Here is a 19,415-nt window from a genome sequence, read left to right on the forward strand (position 1 = left end):
GCAGAATAGATATAGGTCTATTACAATTTGGATCTAGAGTGTCTCCCCCTTTGAAGAGAGAGCCACAGCAGCTTTCCAGTCTCTAGGGATCTCACACGAATACAGAAGAAAGCTTGAATAGGCTGTTAATCAGAGTCTCAATAATTTTAGCTGATAGTTTTTAAAAAGAAAGGGTCCAGATTGAACAGCTCTTACAAAACATCGGCTGTCCGGAGTCAACCCGGTCTCATCCCAAGATGTCATATAACTGACGTTTTGGGACGTCTTTTGACCATACGTCAATATTCGCCTTTTTAGGGCCCCCTTAAACGTCGGTAGATGAGGTTATGGGATCCTAACTCTAACCCAGACCTAAACCTAACCCTAAACCTAACTGACGTTAAAGGTAAAGCGTCAGTTGTATGACGGCCCAGGATCGTCATCTACCGACGTTGAAGGGGGCCCTAAAAAGGCGGATATTGACGTATGGTCAAAAGACGTCAGTTATATGACGTCTTGGGATGAGACTGTGTTACCAGAGTTGTGTAAAGGAAATATTAGGAAGGCTTGAACAAGTTGATGTAGGAGGTACAAAGCTCTTGGCCGAGATGGGATTAGCCAAATGAAAAGCATGACCAGCCACAGCAAAATGTTTATAAGAGTACAAATATGTACATACATACACAAAATATGCGCTGAATATAAAAAAAAATGATGAAAATATGCTGATATGTGCACTGAAAACAGCGTGCAGTTTCAAAATTGGGTTTCTTTCGAGTCTTCTAAAGCAAAGAAATACTGCTTTACAATTGCAATACAACACAGTTTACAATACTGTTTCTACACTAACATATAACAAGCCAAATTTTGATATCGAACAGCAAAAACCGAAAACCACGAACTCCCCCAAAATCTAGAGCTAAATTGAACATTCGTCCTTCGGATGAGACGTTAAACCGAGGTCCTGACTCTCTGTGGTCATAAAAAATCCCAGGATGTCTTTCGAAAGAGTAGGGGTGTAACCCCGGCATCCTGGCCAAATTTGCCCAGTGGCCTCTGTCCATCATGGCCTCCTAATCATCCCCATATACACCAATTGGCTTCATCACTGTCTCCTCTCCACCAGTAAGCTGGTGTGTGGTGAGCGTTCTGGCGCAATATGGCTGCCGTCGCATCATCCAGGTGGATGCTGCACATTGGTGGTGGTTGAGGAGATCCCCCCCCCTTCTATGTGAAGCGCTTTGAGTGTCCAGAAAAGCGCTATATAAATGTAACGAATTATTATTATTATTAACATAACATCAGTTTTGCAATCAGTCCTTGTTTACTGTGGGTCAGGTGGGCCAAGCTCCTGATTGGGTGGGTCATGCCAGCCCTCGCCCCCCTGTGGAGCCGGGCCTCATTGGGACACAGCCCATGTGATGGAGCAGAGCTGGAACTAAACTCTGCAAGGATGTGGCTAACCAGGAATTGGGTTTTGCACTCCTGCTCTCTATATTCTTGCTATAATTAGCAAAGAGATTAAACACTTTAATGAGGTCTTCTAATAAGGCCTTATATTAATAATCTTCTTCTTAATAAAGTTGGTCTGCATTTTCACTTTTCATCAGCTGATTGTGTTTTTGTTTCCTTTCTTTGATTTCTGTGCTTGATTAAAATGCTGGCTGTTTTCCCAAATTTGTTGTGCTTATTTTGTTATTGAGAGAAAAGCATGCAGCACATATTTACATATCGAACCATCGCTCTCAGCAGTGTGAGTGGCATCAGATGTTTATATATATATATATATATATCACTGCTCGCGTACCTCATTTACCCCTAAATGGAAAATAAATTACTTTTATTCTCTTATTAAAATTCTTAGCAATTTTGCTAACACTGAAAACAAGGTATCTGGTTCATCAAATGCTGTTGTTATGTCCATATTAAATAAAACGTAAAAGTCTTTCTGATAGGAAAGCATGATTTAACGTGAACGTTTAGATTACGAAAGTTACAAACACTTTAGTTTTCAACATTATCAGTGTAAAAGGAGAGATTCTCAAAGCAGGCAAAGTTGTTTAGAGAAAGGTTTTAATATACAGTTTAATTCATACTTCGCAATCGCGTGACTAGCATGGACGCCTGGCGGGCCACAAACGGGTTTTTCAACGTAGAGTCCAGTAGTTCCAGGTCTTTCTAGCTATTAATTCTGTTAGCGAGCTAGCTGCATATAGACTAGGATTAACTCCAAGGTGAAGGTAGTTAAACTGCGTAAAGCAGACAAAGTTTTTTTTTTGGATAATCGAGCAGTAATAATTCCTCCGTAAATAATCTAGCTCTACTGTTCCCATTGAAAACCATAGATATCACAAACCTCAAAACAACCGATCAAACACTTTTGTTGTTGTTAGCAAAATACGACAGCTTCATTTACACCGCCACCAGCAAGAGCGTCAAACTGTCAAAGTTCCCAGAAGTCATTCATTTTTCAATGAATTTTGGTGTGAACGTAGTTAGCCTTGACAAACAGCTGACTCGCCGAACCAGCTGGTGGCGTTGATTGATGAATCTACAGGTTAACTTAAAGACACGATTAATTGCATGATCATACACCCATTGTATTCAACCTAATGTTGAAATGACCTTGAGTGATGGAGTGATCACTGCACAGACGTGTAACGTTACACTGTGAAGGTTTCTTATCTCATCTGGTTAGTACAACCAATCACACAACTACTATCAGGCGTGTCATTTACACCTCGAAACACAAACTTTTGTGTAAAGACAGGCGACGTCCTGCAAGATCCTTGAACATTTAGATTCAGAGACTGTACCAGACAGCAACATTCAACACACATTACATGCACATACGTCTGTACGCATAAATAGACATTGCAGCATTACACCTAGATACTTTAAAACCTCTATTAAATTCAGCACCATTCAGTTCAGTTTATAAGCTGCCAGATGAGACTAAACATGACTTACAATTTAGGGCACACTAGTAGATCAACAGCATGTACATGAAAGCATCTGTGTGAAGGAAATGGTACAGATGTGTCATTGAGGTGAAAACAACTGTCTCCCCAAACAGAAGCTTGTTCCCTAAACTAAGATAACGAAGGTCATTTTAGCACATTAATTCAAATTAGATGGATTTCTGAAGTTGTAGGGAGGTCAAGACTTTTACCCATATTCACTCAGTTCTACAGTCATGTAGAGTTTAAAGCTAAATGCTAATTTCACTCGTATTGGTACCGATCACTGAAATCTTGGAATCGTAACAATTAAAGAGTTTCAGCTGGTGGGTTATCAGCATCACCTGGATGTTGCATGTCCTCCATAGGAATGTCACTGCGATCAGCTGGTGGGTTATCAGCATCACCCTCCTGTAAGAAAACACAGATTCACAGAAGGTTAAAGTGATGAGAAGGATAGATGTTTCAGTTACACAAAAACAAAAATATTGTGTTTTATGAACAGATGTTTTCAGTTATAAACCTGCATTAAACTATCATCTCCTGTCCTTCAGTAATACAAAAATTGAAGTATTTTGATTTAAATATCACACTAAAAAACGCTTAAACTGTTATATTGGTGATTTCTAACAAAACACTGGCTCTCTGACAAAAGTTGTACTGTTGTATTATATGAACCGTTATTTAGTTAATTTGTGAGTGTTAATTTGACTGCCTCACTGGTGAACTGTAGTGTTAAAAAAGAAAGGATAAAAAAATACTATTCACGGTTTACATTTATATTTTTCTTTTTATATTTACTGTTAAATCATCTGATGTAATACTTACATTCTGTGGTTCTCCTGCATGTGTACCGTGGTGACGATAGTAAATCACAGCACCAGCAGCACCCACAACTACAGAAACCAGCAGAAGAACACTAACACATATTCCTGCTACAGCTGCTGGAGACAGACCTGACCCTGGAACAGATGAAGAGAAACAGACATTATTATTACTAGAGATTGACTGATAATCCATCCGGTATTTAACAATATCTTTGACTCATATTTACACATTTCTATATTACACATACATCTGGTCATCAGTTGTATGATATTGAATTAACTTATAAATGGCACCTTCTGTTTATTTTAACAACAGCCGTTAAAATTACAATATTCACTGGAAAACTGCATTTATATGTTAATAACATTAGTCAAAGTGTCAAACAGTTATTGGGTTGATTAAAAATATTGAACTGTTTTTTTTTTCCTCAAAAGAAAATGCATTTGATGGCTGAATTATACACTCACCAATGACAGAAACACTGAATCTCTTCACCCTAGTGATGCTGAAGGTGCTGTTGATGAAGATCATCTGTAGTTTATAAAGTCCAGAGTGTGTGTTTGTGATCTTCATGATGGTCAAAGATCCAGTCTGATGATCCAGCTTCAGTCTGTCTCTGAATCTCTCTTTACACTGATCATCTGTACAGATCTGACTCTGATCTCCAGTGATTTCAGCGATGAGAGTTTCATTAAAATACCACATCATCACATCACTTGGTTTTCTTATTACACCAGGATGTAAAGCAACAGATTCTCCCTCCTTCACTGACTTTCTCTTCACTTCATCTCGTTCAGCAGCAGATACACCTGAAACACAAACCAACAGATGATTAAAGTTCTTTAGATGAAAAATACAAACATTTATTTCAAATCAAGTAACATTTATTTATATTTAGCGCTTTTTACAATCCAGATTGTTTCAAAGCAGCTTTACAGAGATAACAGGAAAATAATCCATCACAGTCCTTAAAAAGTTAGATTTTTGTTGTAAAAAGTGATTCATTTAATTTAGTGATTTTTCATGAGCTGAACTCAAAGATCTGAGGCCTTGTCCACACGGACACGGGTATTTTTTCCTCCAGCGTTTAAAAAAAAATTCCGTCCAAATGAAAACGCAAAAACACGCCATCAAGCGCTGTAAAGAGCATGCCACACCAGCAGGTGGCGATATAACCCTAACCGTAAAGCCACTTTAGCCAATCAGAAGCCTAACAATAAGTTATTACAGGTTAAAGTAGGCAGATAACGGCGCAGCGCAGACGCACTCTCTGACGTCACAAGGCAAAAACACGACAACATCACCAAAATCCTCACCCTAGCAGGGGTTTTCAAAAATGTTTGGTTTCAGTGTCCTGCGTTTCCGCGTGGACGAACGGCCGAACCGCGTAAAAAAGTCATGATTATAAAAATACCCGTGTCCGTGTGGACGTGGCCTAAGACTTTTTCTATGTACACAAAAGTGAGCACTTCTCCTTTGCCTAGATGCATCCACCTCACGGGTGTGGCGTATCAAGATGCAGATTAGACAGCAGGATTATTGCCTTAGGCTGACCACAATAGAAGGCCACTACTAAAATGTGCCATTTCAACACACAGCACAATGCCACAGATGCTGCAAGTTTTGAGGGAGTGTGCAATTTGCCGTGCTGACTGCAGGAATGTCCACCAGAGCTGAATGTTATTTCTCTAACATAAGCGTTTTAGAGAATATAGGCAGTACATCCAACCAGGCTCACAACCGCAGACCACGTGTAACCCCACCAGCCCAGGCCCTCCACATCCAGCATCTTCACCTCCAAGATTGTCTGAGACCAGACGGCCGGACAGCTGCTGCAACAATCAGTTATCAAAACCAATTATAATTCAGCACAAACTGTCAGAAACCGTCTCAGGGAAGCTCATCTGCATACTCATTGCCCTCATCAGTGTCTCGACATGACTTGAGTTTGTCGTCGTTACTGACAAATCACATTCGATGGCGTCTGGCACTTCGGAGAGTTGTTCTCTTCAAGGATGAATCCCGGTTTTCACTGTAGAGGGCAGATGGCAGACCGCGTGTGTGGTGTTGTGTTGTTGAGCGGTTTGCTGATGTCAATATCAGTTTAAACATAACATTCACTAACTCACCATGAACAGAAACACTGAAGATATTTCCACTGACTCTGCTGGTGATGATCTTCACTTCATAGAGTCCAGAGTGTGTGTTTCTGGTGTTCATGATGGTCAGAGATCCAGTCTGATGATCCAGCTTCAGTCTGTCTCTGAATCTCTCAGTGCCTTTATTACACTGAACATCTGTACAGGACTTATTGAGATCTCCATTGATTTGAGCGATGCGAGTGTCATTAAAATACCATTTAATATCTTCTTGTTTGATTGTTTGAACACCAGTGTATAGAGTGACTGAATCTCCCTCCATCACTGACACTTCATCTGATCCGACACCGGAAACACCTGGAGAAGAAATTAACATATATTAACAAATTCACAATATAGTTTAATCTGAATTTGAATCTCCCACATCAATAGTGTTTAGCTATATTAAATTTTAATTTGGAAGAAGCTTTTCTCATATTAGATTCAAGTTACATTAGTCAACACTTTAAAGTATGCGATTTATTGGTTCAGTATAACAAATATTTAACAGTTAATGCAGCATCTGTTTTGGCATCCTATCATTACATCATATGATGGTGCTATAATTCATTTAAGTGCTATTAAATCATTCAATCACACTAAGAATGAAAAAACACAAATGTACTGGCGAATCTGAACCGGTTCTCTATGGATACTGAGGCTTTTTTAGGTCGGGTAGGATCTGTGATCTCTGACCCGGTTTGTTCATTGGCTTCCATGACTGTGATATATGCTGTGCTTTCCATCAACTGGCGACCCGAGCTGTCGAAATACTACTGGGCAGAATCCCACAGACCAAAACATTATCAGACATTCTGACACAGAACACACATTTCAAAGAAGAATAAACGCCTGTCGCATTATTATTATTAGAAAAAACTGTGATCAGTGTGTTTTCTATACAGTACATGTCTGACTGCAAACATATTATACTTTTATTCTTTAGTAAAGTATTACATCTGGTGCTCTTCCGTAATTTTTGTCTGAAACATTGTACATTTGTTTTTATTTTTATTTTTTTTCTTCTTTGGAATGGTATGAAACTTGGTAAAGGTTTTGGCACTTGCTATGTGAACAAACACACAAAAGACACGATTCCAACAGGTTAACAGGGAAATGAATGGGAGAAGAACTCTATCTAGAGTTAACTTTTGGCACCGTCTCATATTTTAAACACAACTTGTTTAGATTTAAGACTTTGATTTTCTCAGTTTTAGAGTAAAACATGTTTTTGAAAATTGAAAATAGTATTTCTGCACATTTTTCATAACAGTAAACGTAAAATTCTGTAACTTTTCACTTTTTCAACAAAATTCACTTTTTTCACTTAGTGTCGTCTTTGAAAAATGTTTCTCTTGAAAAAGTCTGCTCTGAACTAAAGCATTCAGGAATTACGACAGTCTATGCTCAAAGAGTGAATAAATTAATTATAAATACAGCGTAAATATAATTCACGACAATGAAATCCCCTTAAAATACAAAATATTTAATGAAAAAACATTTTTGAACTGAAATATAGTACATTGATTTAATTTTCATTGGAAAAACAATTTCAGTCATTTTTGACTGACACGTGAAGAGCACAAATGCATATTATTAGCCTATCATACAACAAGTACCCTTTAGGTTCAGATATTGTACAAATGTGTAGCGTTGACGCAGTGGCGGCTGGTGAATAATTTAATAGGTGGGAATGTGGCTTATCGAACAATCTGTTGCAGAACAGGAAAAGTTAAAGAACATCTGCTTGACTTCTGGTTATTCATAAAAACAGCTATAATGAGTTAACCAGTTTCAATGAAATTTTGGATACCTCCATGACCCATTTAAATAAGACAGAGGAAAATGTATGAAACATTAATAAACTACTTAACTTTGGTAAACTACTTTAGTTAACATGAACTAAGAACAAACAATACTTCTACACTATGTATTAACGTTATTTCAACATTAATGCACTGTGAAGTAACATGAACACACAATTATTAACAACTGGATTTTTATTAACTAAAATTTAGTAAGATTAAAAAATACTGCAACAAATGTATTGCTCATTGTTAGTTCCTGTTAGTTAATACATTATCAAATGTTGAGAAAAGAGACCTAAAATTTACCAAAAAAATCAATGTGATGGAAAAAAAAAAAAAAAAAAATCTGTATGCTGGTCTGGACCAGCTTGTTTAGTTTTTCTGCCTAAGTTGTCTTTTCAAAGTGACATTGAAGTATTGATTATTGAACTGTGATGATCGTGCACCCTCAAGCTTTGGAAGCAAAGCAATGCAAAATGACAATGATATGTGTTAAATGGCATTGCATTCTACATTACATTACCATTCTAGCAACATTTGGTGCAAAATTAAAAATAAATTACATAATTTACATTAGTAAAGTTTTAATATGCATATTGAAACGCTTTATAAGTTGGTAAATTAAAATTAAAATGCATTACAGAAATGATAAGAGAAGAAAGAAACTGTGGCAAAAAGATCATTCAAATGTTATTTTTCTTAATTGCATTTCCACTCACAATCAAGACAATTGCGATTGTATTTTCATGAAATGTCCCGCAATGAATGTTGAAAATTCAATGTGCACATTGAAAATGCATTCCGAGCCGATCAATCTGTCAATCACTGTATATCAGGGGCTCGGCGACAGATACACATATCATGTTATGGCTGTTACGTGTTTTGAGGTGTTGAAAAAATTGCTGCGGCAGAGATAATACGGGCGTTAAATTCTTATCAGATGAAGAGGAGCGGGAACAGAGAAACATCATTTCTGTAATGCAGTTTCATTTTGCAACTTATAAAGCGTTTCAATATTACAACTAGTGTATGATATGGCAAATACCTCCGTGACCAATTTAGTATGACCGGTATTCAATCAATCAACTTTATTCCAGACACAAAGGTCCATAGAGACAACACAGTACAGATATTTAAATAAATAAATAACAATACAAACAGTTAAAAACAGTAAAATTGAAGAGGCATCATTTATAAAACACGTACAGGCTTCGAGTCCAATGTTTCCAAAAGCAAGATGTATACCTTGTGTCACTCTTAGAAACATCAGTTATAGACACAATGATCATATTCTTAGACCCTGTCAGTCTGCACATGAAACAGTACATACACTTTCTTAAAACAGCCTTAAAAGTGGGCACATTGTTAACCACAAACATTTCACTGGCACTACTCCCCCTAGGAATTTTAAGCACAATCCTCAGCGCATCATTATAAGCCACCTTAAGTTTTTTCATTTTTGACTCACTAAAATTACACCACAGGTGGGCTGTATACAGTGAAGTGCAATAGGTTATGAAGAGTGAGATTTTAACATCGGGAGTGCACATGTGGAATATGCGTGCCAGCATGTTAGCCTGCCCATACAGTTTTCCACACTGACGCTGCACATCATCATCATCATCATCACAGAGGTCATCTCTTATCACATGGCCCAGATATTTCACTTTCTTTACAACCTCTAGGGGTTCACCAGCCAATAAAAAAGAAGGATAGACACATTTCATATCCTCCCTGGTTCTGGCGATCAGTACCACACTCTTCATTGAGTTAAATTTTATATCAAACATTAGACCGTATTGAGAACATATTCCAAGAAGTTGCTGAAGGCCAGCACTGGAGGGAGACAGCATCACCAAATCATCAGCATAAAGCATATGATTGATGAGACTATCCCCCACCAAGCACCCAGTTCTACAGCCCTTCAGCTCCCTAGATAAATTATCCATGTACAGATTAAACAGCAACGGAGACAGAATTCCACCCTGCCGCACTCCATTGGAGACATAGAAAGGTGTTGACAAACTCACCCCCCACATGACTTGCATAGTTTGATGAGAGTACCAAAACTGCAGTATCCTAATTAAGTAAGAGGGGACACCACGCTCAAGTAGTTTACCAAACAGTTTCCCATGGTTGATACGATCAAAAGCCTTTGGCGCATCCAGGAAACACATGAAGACTGTGCTATTGCGAGATCTGCACCTATGGACAATTTCTTTTAGAGCATAAATACACAGATCAGTTCCATGCTTGTTCTTAAAACCAAACTGATTATCTGTTGAAGCTATGTGTTCTGCAAGCCTATCCAAAAGAATCCCTTCCAGCACCTTAGATAGTGTATTTGCAAGTGCAATAGGTCTATAGTTATCAATACTAGTTTTAACTGTCACCGTCCCACAGGTGGGACGTTTGCCACTATATTTTTAAAACAATAATATCTTAGTAAATACCTTAAATAATATTGACAAACTATATATCATTTGAAAGCTTACAATCTCTAGTTTCCATATTTGGTGAATGATTTTCAAAATATATTACAGAGGAGCCATAATTTATCAATGTAAAACAAGAATATTTTCATACTCATAAGGCGTGTTCAGACCTTTATTTTAAAATAGCAGTAAACATGAAAAATCATGAAAAAATGGTAGATACCGCAGTTTGTTTTCATGCCAAAAGTTCAAAAGATAGAATCCATTCAATTATTTTGGAAAAAAAAGGTCTGAAAAGTTTGAAATATCAAGAAAAAAATAATAAATTCACCATTTGTGACGTGGCAGCTAGCTATGACTTACATGCGTGTTCTTTGTATGTGTTTCTTAGAGGTTCAATTCATATCAAAATCTGCCAAACTTCCCATGCTACTTCTGAATAGGATCTCTACTTCAGAAATTGTATGAAAATTGTGGAAATAATGGTTCATATCACTCAAAACACAAATGGAAATGCAGGCGCCCTTATATGGGCAGTAATGGAGTCTGATTGTGCCCTAGTGAAAAAGTTTGGTACTGCGCTCAAACAAAATCTTACTGAAAGCTCATTTTTTGAGATATCAACCTAAAATTTGAAACACAACTTGTTCAGATTTTTGGCTTTGATTTTTCTGCCATTTTAGAGTAGCCCAGGTTTTGAAAATATATATTTTATGTAAAATATGAATAATTAATATTTTTGCATTGTACATTTCCATAAACTCAAACCTCTATAACTTTTTTTCTGTTTCACTTTCTTAATTTATTTCACTTCTACAAAAATCTGCCAAATGTCTTCTTTAAAACAAGACCAATCATATGTCTATATTCCAAAGCATTCTTGAATTACAACCATTTAAGTTCGAAATGTGCATTTTCATGTCTATTCAAAAAAGGGGGGTGACAGTTAACAGGTTAATTTACCAGTCTTATTTTTAACTACAGGAACTAACAAGACAGACAACATGGATCCAGGAAGTATGCCATGCTTCATTAACCCAGAAAAACATACAGCGAGTAAAACTGAAATACTTTGACTAGCGTATTTCAGATGTTCTGCTGCTATTCTATCTTGCCAACAGGCTTTGTTCATTTTAAGTTTGTCAATAGCATAAAATACTTCCTCTGGCCTAATGACTACATGATCACTGTGAGGTATCTCTCCTATGTTAAACACATCACTCTTCAGACAGTTAAAAATGTTCTCATAGTGTCTCCTCCATAGCTCTGCAATGTTTTCAGGTTCAGAAATGCCCTCAATACTAGAAGGCAGTGGCATTTTGCTGTTGTTAACCACTTTCACCTCCTTCCAGAACTCATAAACATTATTAGTATGTAAATTTCTCGCCATAGAGTTTGCCCTCATAGTTTGCTCATTTCTTTTTATAAAACGCACAGCATATTTAAACCTAGCATTGGACCATACCTTGTGCTCACAGACTGGGCCATGTCTAGGTTTACCAGCTAAGACCCATCTTCTAAACGCATCTCTTGCCTCCATATTCAACATCATGGACATAGTCATTCCACCCTGGTCTTTACACCACTTTACTTCTTAGTGATTGACATCCATCAACTAATCTTTTCACAATTCTATCATACATCACACATAGGTCATTATTGTGACTTACATTCTTACAGCAGCTATCCACACACATAATTGCATCAACCGGTAACTCAATATTTCTCAAGTACACATCAGTCAGTAACTTGTAATTTCATTTCATTTCATTTTATTGTCCACACTGTGGAAATTTCCCTTCGGTCTCATAAAAACAACAATCAAACAAACAAGAACAATAACACACAGACATCTTCAGGGCAAAATGCAGCACAGCAGTAGCAATCATGTTACAGTGCATCAACGAGACTTGGTGTTCAACGTCCGAATTGCATTAGGAACAAAAGAATTTTTAAAGATATTACGATTTGCCCTAAGTACTTTGTAACGTCTGGCAGAAGGGAGAAGTTCAAACTCCCTATTGAGTGGATGAGTAGGGTCTTTTGCTATTTTAAAAGCTTTTTTCCCGAGGACTTCCTCGTACATGGAATTTAGTTGTTTCTGCCTTGAATTTTTGAGGCGAGGTTCACTATTCTCTGCAACTTGCTTCTCCCTTTTACATTTAAATTACCGTACCACATCGCCATGTTAAAAGTTAAAATACTCTCCATAAGATTCTTATAAATTATTTCCATAATGTGCTTGCTCACTCTAAAGGAGTTGAGCTTGCGCAATAAGTGGAGACGTTGATTACAGGTTTTAAAAATATAATCTGTGTTTACACCAAAGTTTAGATTCGAATCAATATAAGTGCCGAGGTATTTGAACTTTTCTACTATCTCTACGATTTTCCCCCTAATTATAAGGGGCAGCACAGGTTCCTTATCATAAAAAACAAGTTCCTTTGTTTTCGCTACATTTATCTCCAAGGAACTATCGTAGCACCATTTCTGGAAAGATGACACATGTGCTCTATATACTTCCTCACCAACTACTGTATGGCCCCCCGTTTTAATAAAGCAACCAGGGCCATGTCATCTGCATATTTAAACAAACGAAAATTTTCCTGATCTAATTGGAATTCGTTTGTGTAAATGGAGAAGAGTAATGGGGAAAGAATAGTCCCTTGCGGGGCACCGGTGTTAAGCACAAGGATGTCAGAACGATTATTATTAACCAAAACCTGTTGGGGGCGGTCAGAAATAATACCACCATTTACTCCTATATCAATCAGTCTCTGCAGCAAAGTATGGATCTGCATGCTGTTAAAAGCAGATGTAAAATCGATAAACAGAGCCCTAGCTAAGTGAGAGGGGGCTTGCAGGTGCTTTGCCATGGTGTGAAACATGGTAACAGTTGCGTCGTCGGTTCCCCTCCTAATTTTATATGCAAACTGGAGATGATCTAAACTATTAGAAATTGATGCTGTAATATATTTGCTTATAACTCTCTCAAAACATTTCCCTAAGATGGAAGTAAGGGCAATGGGCCTGAAATCTTTTAGTTCAGTAGCTCCAGATCTTTTCGGAATAGGCACAATATAAGACATTTTCCATGATTTAGGAATTAACCAAGTACTGGAATAGCTCCAGCACAATGCCTTTTAATTCATGGACATTTTCTTTCAAAACTCTCCCTCTCAGGCAATCTGGCCCCAGTGCTGAATTGGACTTAATACTTGACAGGCTGGCTATAATATCATGTTCTTTCAGTGTAATAGGGACATATCCCGAAATGGACCTACACACACTGTCACGTTCTACACTAAAATCATTTTTGTCAAAACGACTGAAAAAGACATTTAGATCATTTGCAAAAGATGGAGAGAAGTGTGACAGAGGGATACGGTTTTGCTTAGTTTCCCGACCCATCATCACATTTAAACCTTCCCATGCTTTCTTAGCATTTCCTGAGAAATAATGGCGTTCAACTTTATCCTTTTATTCTATTTTTGCTTTACTCAGTTTCGATCTTAGTTCATTTCTTTTTTCCTTGAGTAACTCGATGTTACCACTTTTGAACGCCTGTTTTTTCTTACGAATACATTCCTTAAGATCACTAGACATCCATACGTTGTTATTAGGAAATATTCTAACAATTTTAGTTCGAGCAATTTTACTTACATTAAACAACAGATAAAATGTAAAAGTGTCAATTTGTTCATGAGGTGAATCACATAATTTAAGAAATGTCCAGTCAGTAGTCTCCAGCTCGCATCTCATCTCCTCCGTACAGTCCTCAGTCCAGATCTTAATTTCCTTAATCACAGTCTTTTCCCGTCTCAGCTTAGCCCTGTAACGTGGAAGTAGGCGGACGACATTATGGTCCGATTTCCCCAAGGCAGGCCTGCAGATGGATTTATAGGCGTCTAGTATATTGCCATAGCACTTGTCTAAGGTACGTTCCAGGCGAGTGGGACAGTCCACATATTGATGTAAGGTGGGTAAATGATCAGACAGGTTACAGAATTTAAAGTCCCCGAGTAACAGGACAGGTTGACTGACTGCACGGGATAGGGCGATGTTATAGCTCTCTGCTATCCTGGCTGCAGCTCCCACAAAATCATAGGCCAATATAATAGTGATCTGTTCAAACTCCCTCGGGAGATAGAAAGGGCGAAATGAGATGACCAGGATTTCATAGTCATGTGTACACACACGTTCCCGGACGGTGTACTGGGTGGCCCAGCGTGTATCCACATAGACACATAAACCACCCCCAATATAATATTGCAGATCATCTTCTGTAAGCCTTGTCCAGTCCAATATCTCACCTAATTTATGGCTATCACTATAGACAAGCTCAGGTAAACCCTTAATATTTATAAACACTGAGACAGGAATATGGTCTGCTGTGGCCAAACCATATAGGATCTAATGCAATCATGTGCATCAGCAGTAGATATACAATGGTCCAACCAAGATGTAGTATGCCACGCTTCACTCACATGTGTATAGCTATCTGCTGGCAGTAATTCTTTAGTGGACAGAATAACCTTGTTATCTTCGCAGAACTGTGACCAAAAAGTGAATTAATATCTGCTATATCAGCATTCAGATCCCCCAAGACAAATATGGATGTACATTCACTTTCCCTTATGTAAGACCCTATAAAAGCAAGCTTATTCAAGTACTCATTTTCATTTTTTTGACATTCATAAGGAGTATATACATTTAAGATTATAAAGACATTCTTATTATGCACCACCTTAATTCCTATGCACCAGTCCACATCTAGCCTGATCACAGTGACCAAAGGGTCAAATTTCTTGTGCCACACCTGCTGGGATCCTACCACGCAAAATTCTGGAGTTTAAGTCTGTTGTAGATTCCCTTGCCCCATGAAAGTCATTGTTCACAGTGTTGAGTTTATCCAGATCTTGAATAGCTAAAAAAGTCTCTTGCAAACACACCACATCAGCATTCTCAAAGAGCTTGTCAATAACAATAACAGTGCGTTGGGCTCTAGCTCCAGCATCCTGCCCAACATGCAGACCACGGGAGTTATAAAATACAACCCTCATAGAAGGGTTGTATTTTTTTCCGAAGATATTCTTTTGCCACAGTTTTTTCTTGAACATGTTACACATCATTTCTGTAATGCATTTTCATTTTGCAACTTATTAAGCTTTTCAATATGCATATTAAAACTAGTGCATGTAATGGCAATTGCAAATTATGTAATCTCAATTTCATTTTTCACCAAACGTTGCTAGAATGTAAAATGTAAATTTAAAAACAGAATGCAATGCCATTTCACATTTTGCATTGTCATTTTACATATAACATTTCAAATTGAATATTGCTACCTACATGCTTAATATTAAGCGCCCTTGTTAGATTATATTAGAGGACGCTGATTTGCTAAATTTTATGTCATATCTTTAATACGTTGACGACCTATCTAGAATCTTCTATCTTGAAGAGAGAGAGAGAGAGAGAGAGAGAGAGAGAGAGAGAATTTCGAATTTCTAAATCCATTTATTACAAAAATTAAAACATTGTCCAGTCAATTAACACCTTGTTTACTTTTTACAAAAAAAAAAAAAAACACTACAGCACAGACAAGACTAAATTATTTTAAAAGGGGTGCAAAACACAGGTTGTCATCAATAATCTCACACAAAGCCCCCTTTGTACACCAAATCTGGTCAAAAGATACAAGATCTTTCATGGCTTTAAAATATTGAAAATCAATTAAAATTCTGGATTTCACTAAATTGAAAAACACTGCTTCCAAATTATAGCTCGTGTCACGTTCAATTTTATGTTTTCTGGTGCTATAAATTGCCATTTTAGCTTGGCCTAGCAGAAAGTTTAAAAGTTTACACCTAAATCTGTGTCTCCGGATGTATTTGAAACCACAAATAAAAACTCCAACAGAAAAAGCAGAAAACTGAAATAAAAGCATTAACTGCAGAGAGAGAGAGAGAGAGAGAGAGAGAGAGAGAGAGAGAGAGAGAGAGAGAGAGAGAGAGAGAGAGAGAGAGAGAGAGAGAGAGAGAGAGAGAGAGAGAGAGAGAGAGAGAGAGAGAGATTGTAACAAGTTCTTACCATTGTGGAGTAAAATGAAGACCACCGAGAGCGAATAAAAGAGAAGATTCATTTGCAGCACGTTTTGATTCTGATCATTCTGTTCCTCTGTATTAAAGAAAACGCAGTGAAATAAACATGGGAGCCTCCATAGTGGACTAGTGTGTAACGTCGCCTATAGTGAAATCACAATGCGAGTGGGCTAGATGACATAATGGTTATATTCGGTTTGTGTGAGAGATGGTGATGTTACGTATGAGACTGATGCTTGGATGTGCGAGACGGTCGGGGTGTGTATTGGTTTTCCGGAGTCACGTGATCGATGACAAATGAAGCCTCACATTTTAACCTTAACGAGTCTTTGTTGGCTCAGTCAGTCTGGTTGATGGGTTTGTGAGGAGAGTGATGTACATTGAAAGTTAACCAATACATTTTAAATATACTTGCGTCCTCTCGTCCACGGGAGTTCGTTCTCCTGAGTCGAACTTGGCGAGAAACGGCTTATGTGTGTGTGTCTTTTGGGTTGGGTAGGTTTAGGTGTGTGTGTGTGTGTGTGTATGTCTGTTGGGTAGGTTTAGGAGTAGTGTCAAAACAGACTAGACGGGCTCTGCTAGCAGACAGCCTGCCATGATGAACGTGAGATGACGTTTCACGGCCAAATCAAATAACCAATCGGAGGAGAGCCCTTCTAGCCAATCAGAGGCGAAAAAGGCGGGACCTTCCTTAAAGCCTTTAAAGGCGACCTGGTATGATTCAAAGGCATTTTATTATATTCATTCATCCATTTATATATTATTTGATTCAGTGAGATTTATTTAAATTGATAGACTTTAGCTAGCTATATGCTAGCAGAAGCACATATTAGCACCTTCATAGCTAAGATTTACATGTTCATTCATTCAAAGCAATTGAAAATGATGAAAATCAGTCGACAGACAAACAAAATGCTCCACTCTTCTCCAAAATGGTAACCCACTCTAATTGAAATGGTTTAATAATTCCAATGTAATTTAACATTAAACACTATTACACACTATCAAGTCTTCCCCTTTTCTAAATTTCTCAAAAAACATAAAATAACACTTAATTTTGACATTTATTCTCTCTTAATTCAACCATATGCAAAGCATGCTGGGAACTAAAAGCACTGCCCAGTTTCAGTTAATGCAACACAAATCAATCATGTAATCCAACACAAACGGATTAAGTAAACTTAAGTTGTTCGTAGATTTAAGCAGATTGAACACAATAAAATTAAGTTCGGGCAAAATGTAAAAAAAAAAAAAAAAAAAAAAAAGTCGGCTCGCACTATACTGCCACCCTCTGGATGTACACATTTTAAATGGTTTGTGTTTAGACAACACATTAGGATTTTGTACTGTTAAGTTGAGACACAATTACATCCAAAAATAGAAAAAAAAACATTTAAAGTCAAAAAACACAATTGTTATAAGTAAACTATATATATATATATATATATATATATATATATATATATATATATATATATATATATATATATATATATATATATATATATATATATATATATATATATATGTAAAGTGCACAACCTCCCTAGTTCATTTTTTTGAGTGTAGACCTTCTTCTTGGAGTATTACAGCAGTGTAGACGCTGCCTATTACTGCCCTCCACTGGTCAAAGTTATGAACTGAATTTTTACAAAGAAATCCTGTGTTATACAAGAACTGAATCTGCCCTGGAGATCAGATTATATCGTCACTGTGTCCAAACAAAGATAAAAGATAAAAAGCCTTAACTCCGAGTCCTGGCAGTTTAACAAAGAATATATTTATTTCTGCCTTCTAGATTCTCGGAAACATGACTCCCACACTCATACAAGCCAAACATGCTTTCCCACAATGCACAAAGAACTTAACCCACATTGTCCCAACCACAATCTACACACTTTAACCAAGTCCATGCGGGACAAAAAGTTACATGAACATGTTTTCCTAACTTCAGGTTGTGTATAAAGTAGTGTGTACCCCTAATCTCGGGATTGTTCAGGGGTGGGAGAGTCAATATTGACCTCTGAATCTGAATCTGACTTGACTTTTGTTAGGCTTATTTTATTTTATTTTAATGTAAAGCTGTTCTGTGAGAGTATTAACTGTGAACTTCATAAAAACAGCTGATTTTATTTTCCTCTTTGCTCTTGTTCATTTGTTTTTAATTCTCTATGCAATCCAGAAATAGACTTGATAGACTTCTGTACTGAATTCAGTGTGCGGCCTTCTTGCTCGTTTTCATAAAAAGCAGGGCAGGAAGAAACTCTTCACCTATAGTAAACACACACACACACACACACACACACACACACACACACACACACACACACACACTGAATATACAAGGCTTGTTTGAGATGCGCCTCGCCTCGCCTGCAATGTAGTCGAGAGTAGGCGGCTGCAGTGAGGGGAGGAGTGAAAAAAGCGCAATAAAGCCGGACAGATCTCGGTTCTCGCAGTGAATCAGACACCTGTGAGATCAAAGGCGGATATCGCGGGATTAACGGGATTCACGCTCGTGCACGTGTTGCTAATAAACTGGATGTGATTTAAGTTCTGTTGCTTTTATATAAAAATAAATATAATGAACAAGACTACTTGTTATTTAATTACATTCCAAATATGTGTTTATTAATCTTTTTTTTTTCTTTAATACAGACGTGTTTTTATATAGCCTATTGTTTTAACAAAAATGAAATATAACCCATATGGCACTGTCAGAGAGTTTATTCACCCATATGTATACACATAAAACATGATATCAGTTTTAAAATCAAACATTTTAAAAGAGAACAATTCATCTGTTGTTCTTTTATTTTTATTTATTTTACTTTTTTATTAGAATGCAAGTTACAAACATAGCCTACCTACAAGCACCACAATTCGTGAAACAAATAGGCCTATTACACAGCGACAAATAAATAAACATCAGAATAAAATTAATAATAAAATAAATCAAAATAAGCTTAGCTTAAATAGACAGACTTACAAACTTCATCATCTATAAAATGAGAGCTATTTTTCACTTGAACATTTTAGAGTAGGCCTAGTATATTTGAGTTACTGACTATAGCTTTCTTATTTTTAACCCGTTTAAGAGATTCACAATATATAGCCTATCAGTTTCAGTTTGAAAAAATAAATAAATAAATAAATAAAACAT

General features: G+C 37.1%; 1 protein-coding gene across 1 annotated transcript in view; it reads right to left on the reverse strand.

Moving 5' to 3' along the window:
- LOC148995739 (cell adhesion molecule CEACAM3-like) overlaps positions 1 to 16,865 on the reverse strand; it is a 35,720-nt gene extending 18,855 nt beyond the window's left edge. The window contains exons 1-3 of the mRNA XM_089121707.1: positions 16,242 to 16,865; positions 5,897 to 6,223; positions 4,235 to 4,576 (exon numbers count right to left, since the gene is read on the reverse strand). Coding sequence (XP_088977833.1) covers positions 4,235 to 4,576; positions 5,897 to 6,223; positions 16,242 to 16,293 — 721 coding nt within the window. The 5' untranslated portion in view covers positions 16,294 to 16,865. The remainder of the gene's footprint in view (positions 1 to 4,234; positions 4,577 to 5,896; positions 6,224 to 16,241) is intronic.
- Positions 16,866 to 19,415: the final 2,550 nt, after the last annotated feature.

Source organism: Pimephales promelas, chromosome 2 (assembly GCF_988280905.1).
Source record: "Pimephales promelas chromosome 2, fPimPro1.hap1.1, whole genome shotgun sequence".
NCBI classification, from domain to species: Eukaryota; Metazoa; Chordata; class Actinopteri; order Cypriniformes; family Leuciscidae; genus Pimephales; species Pimephales promelas.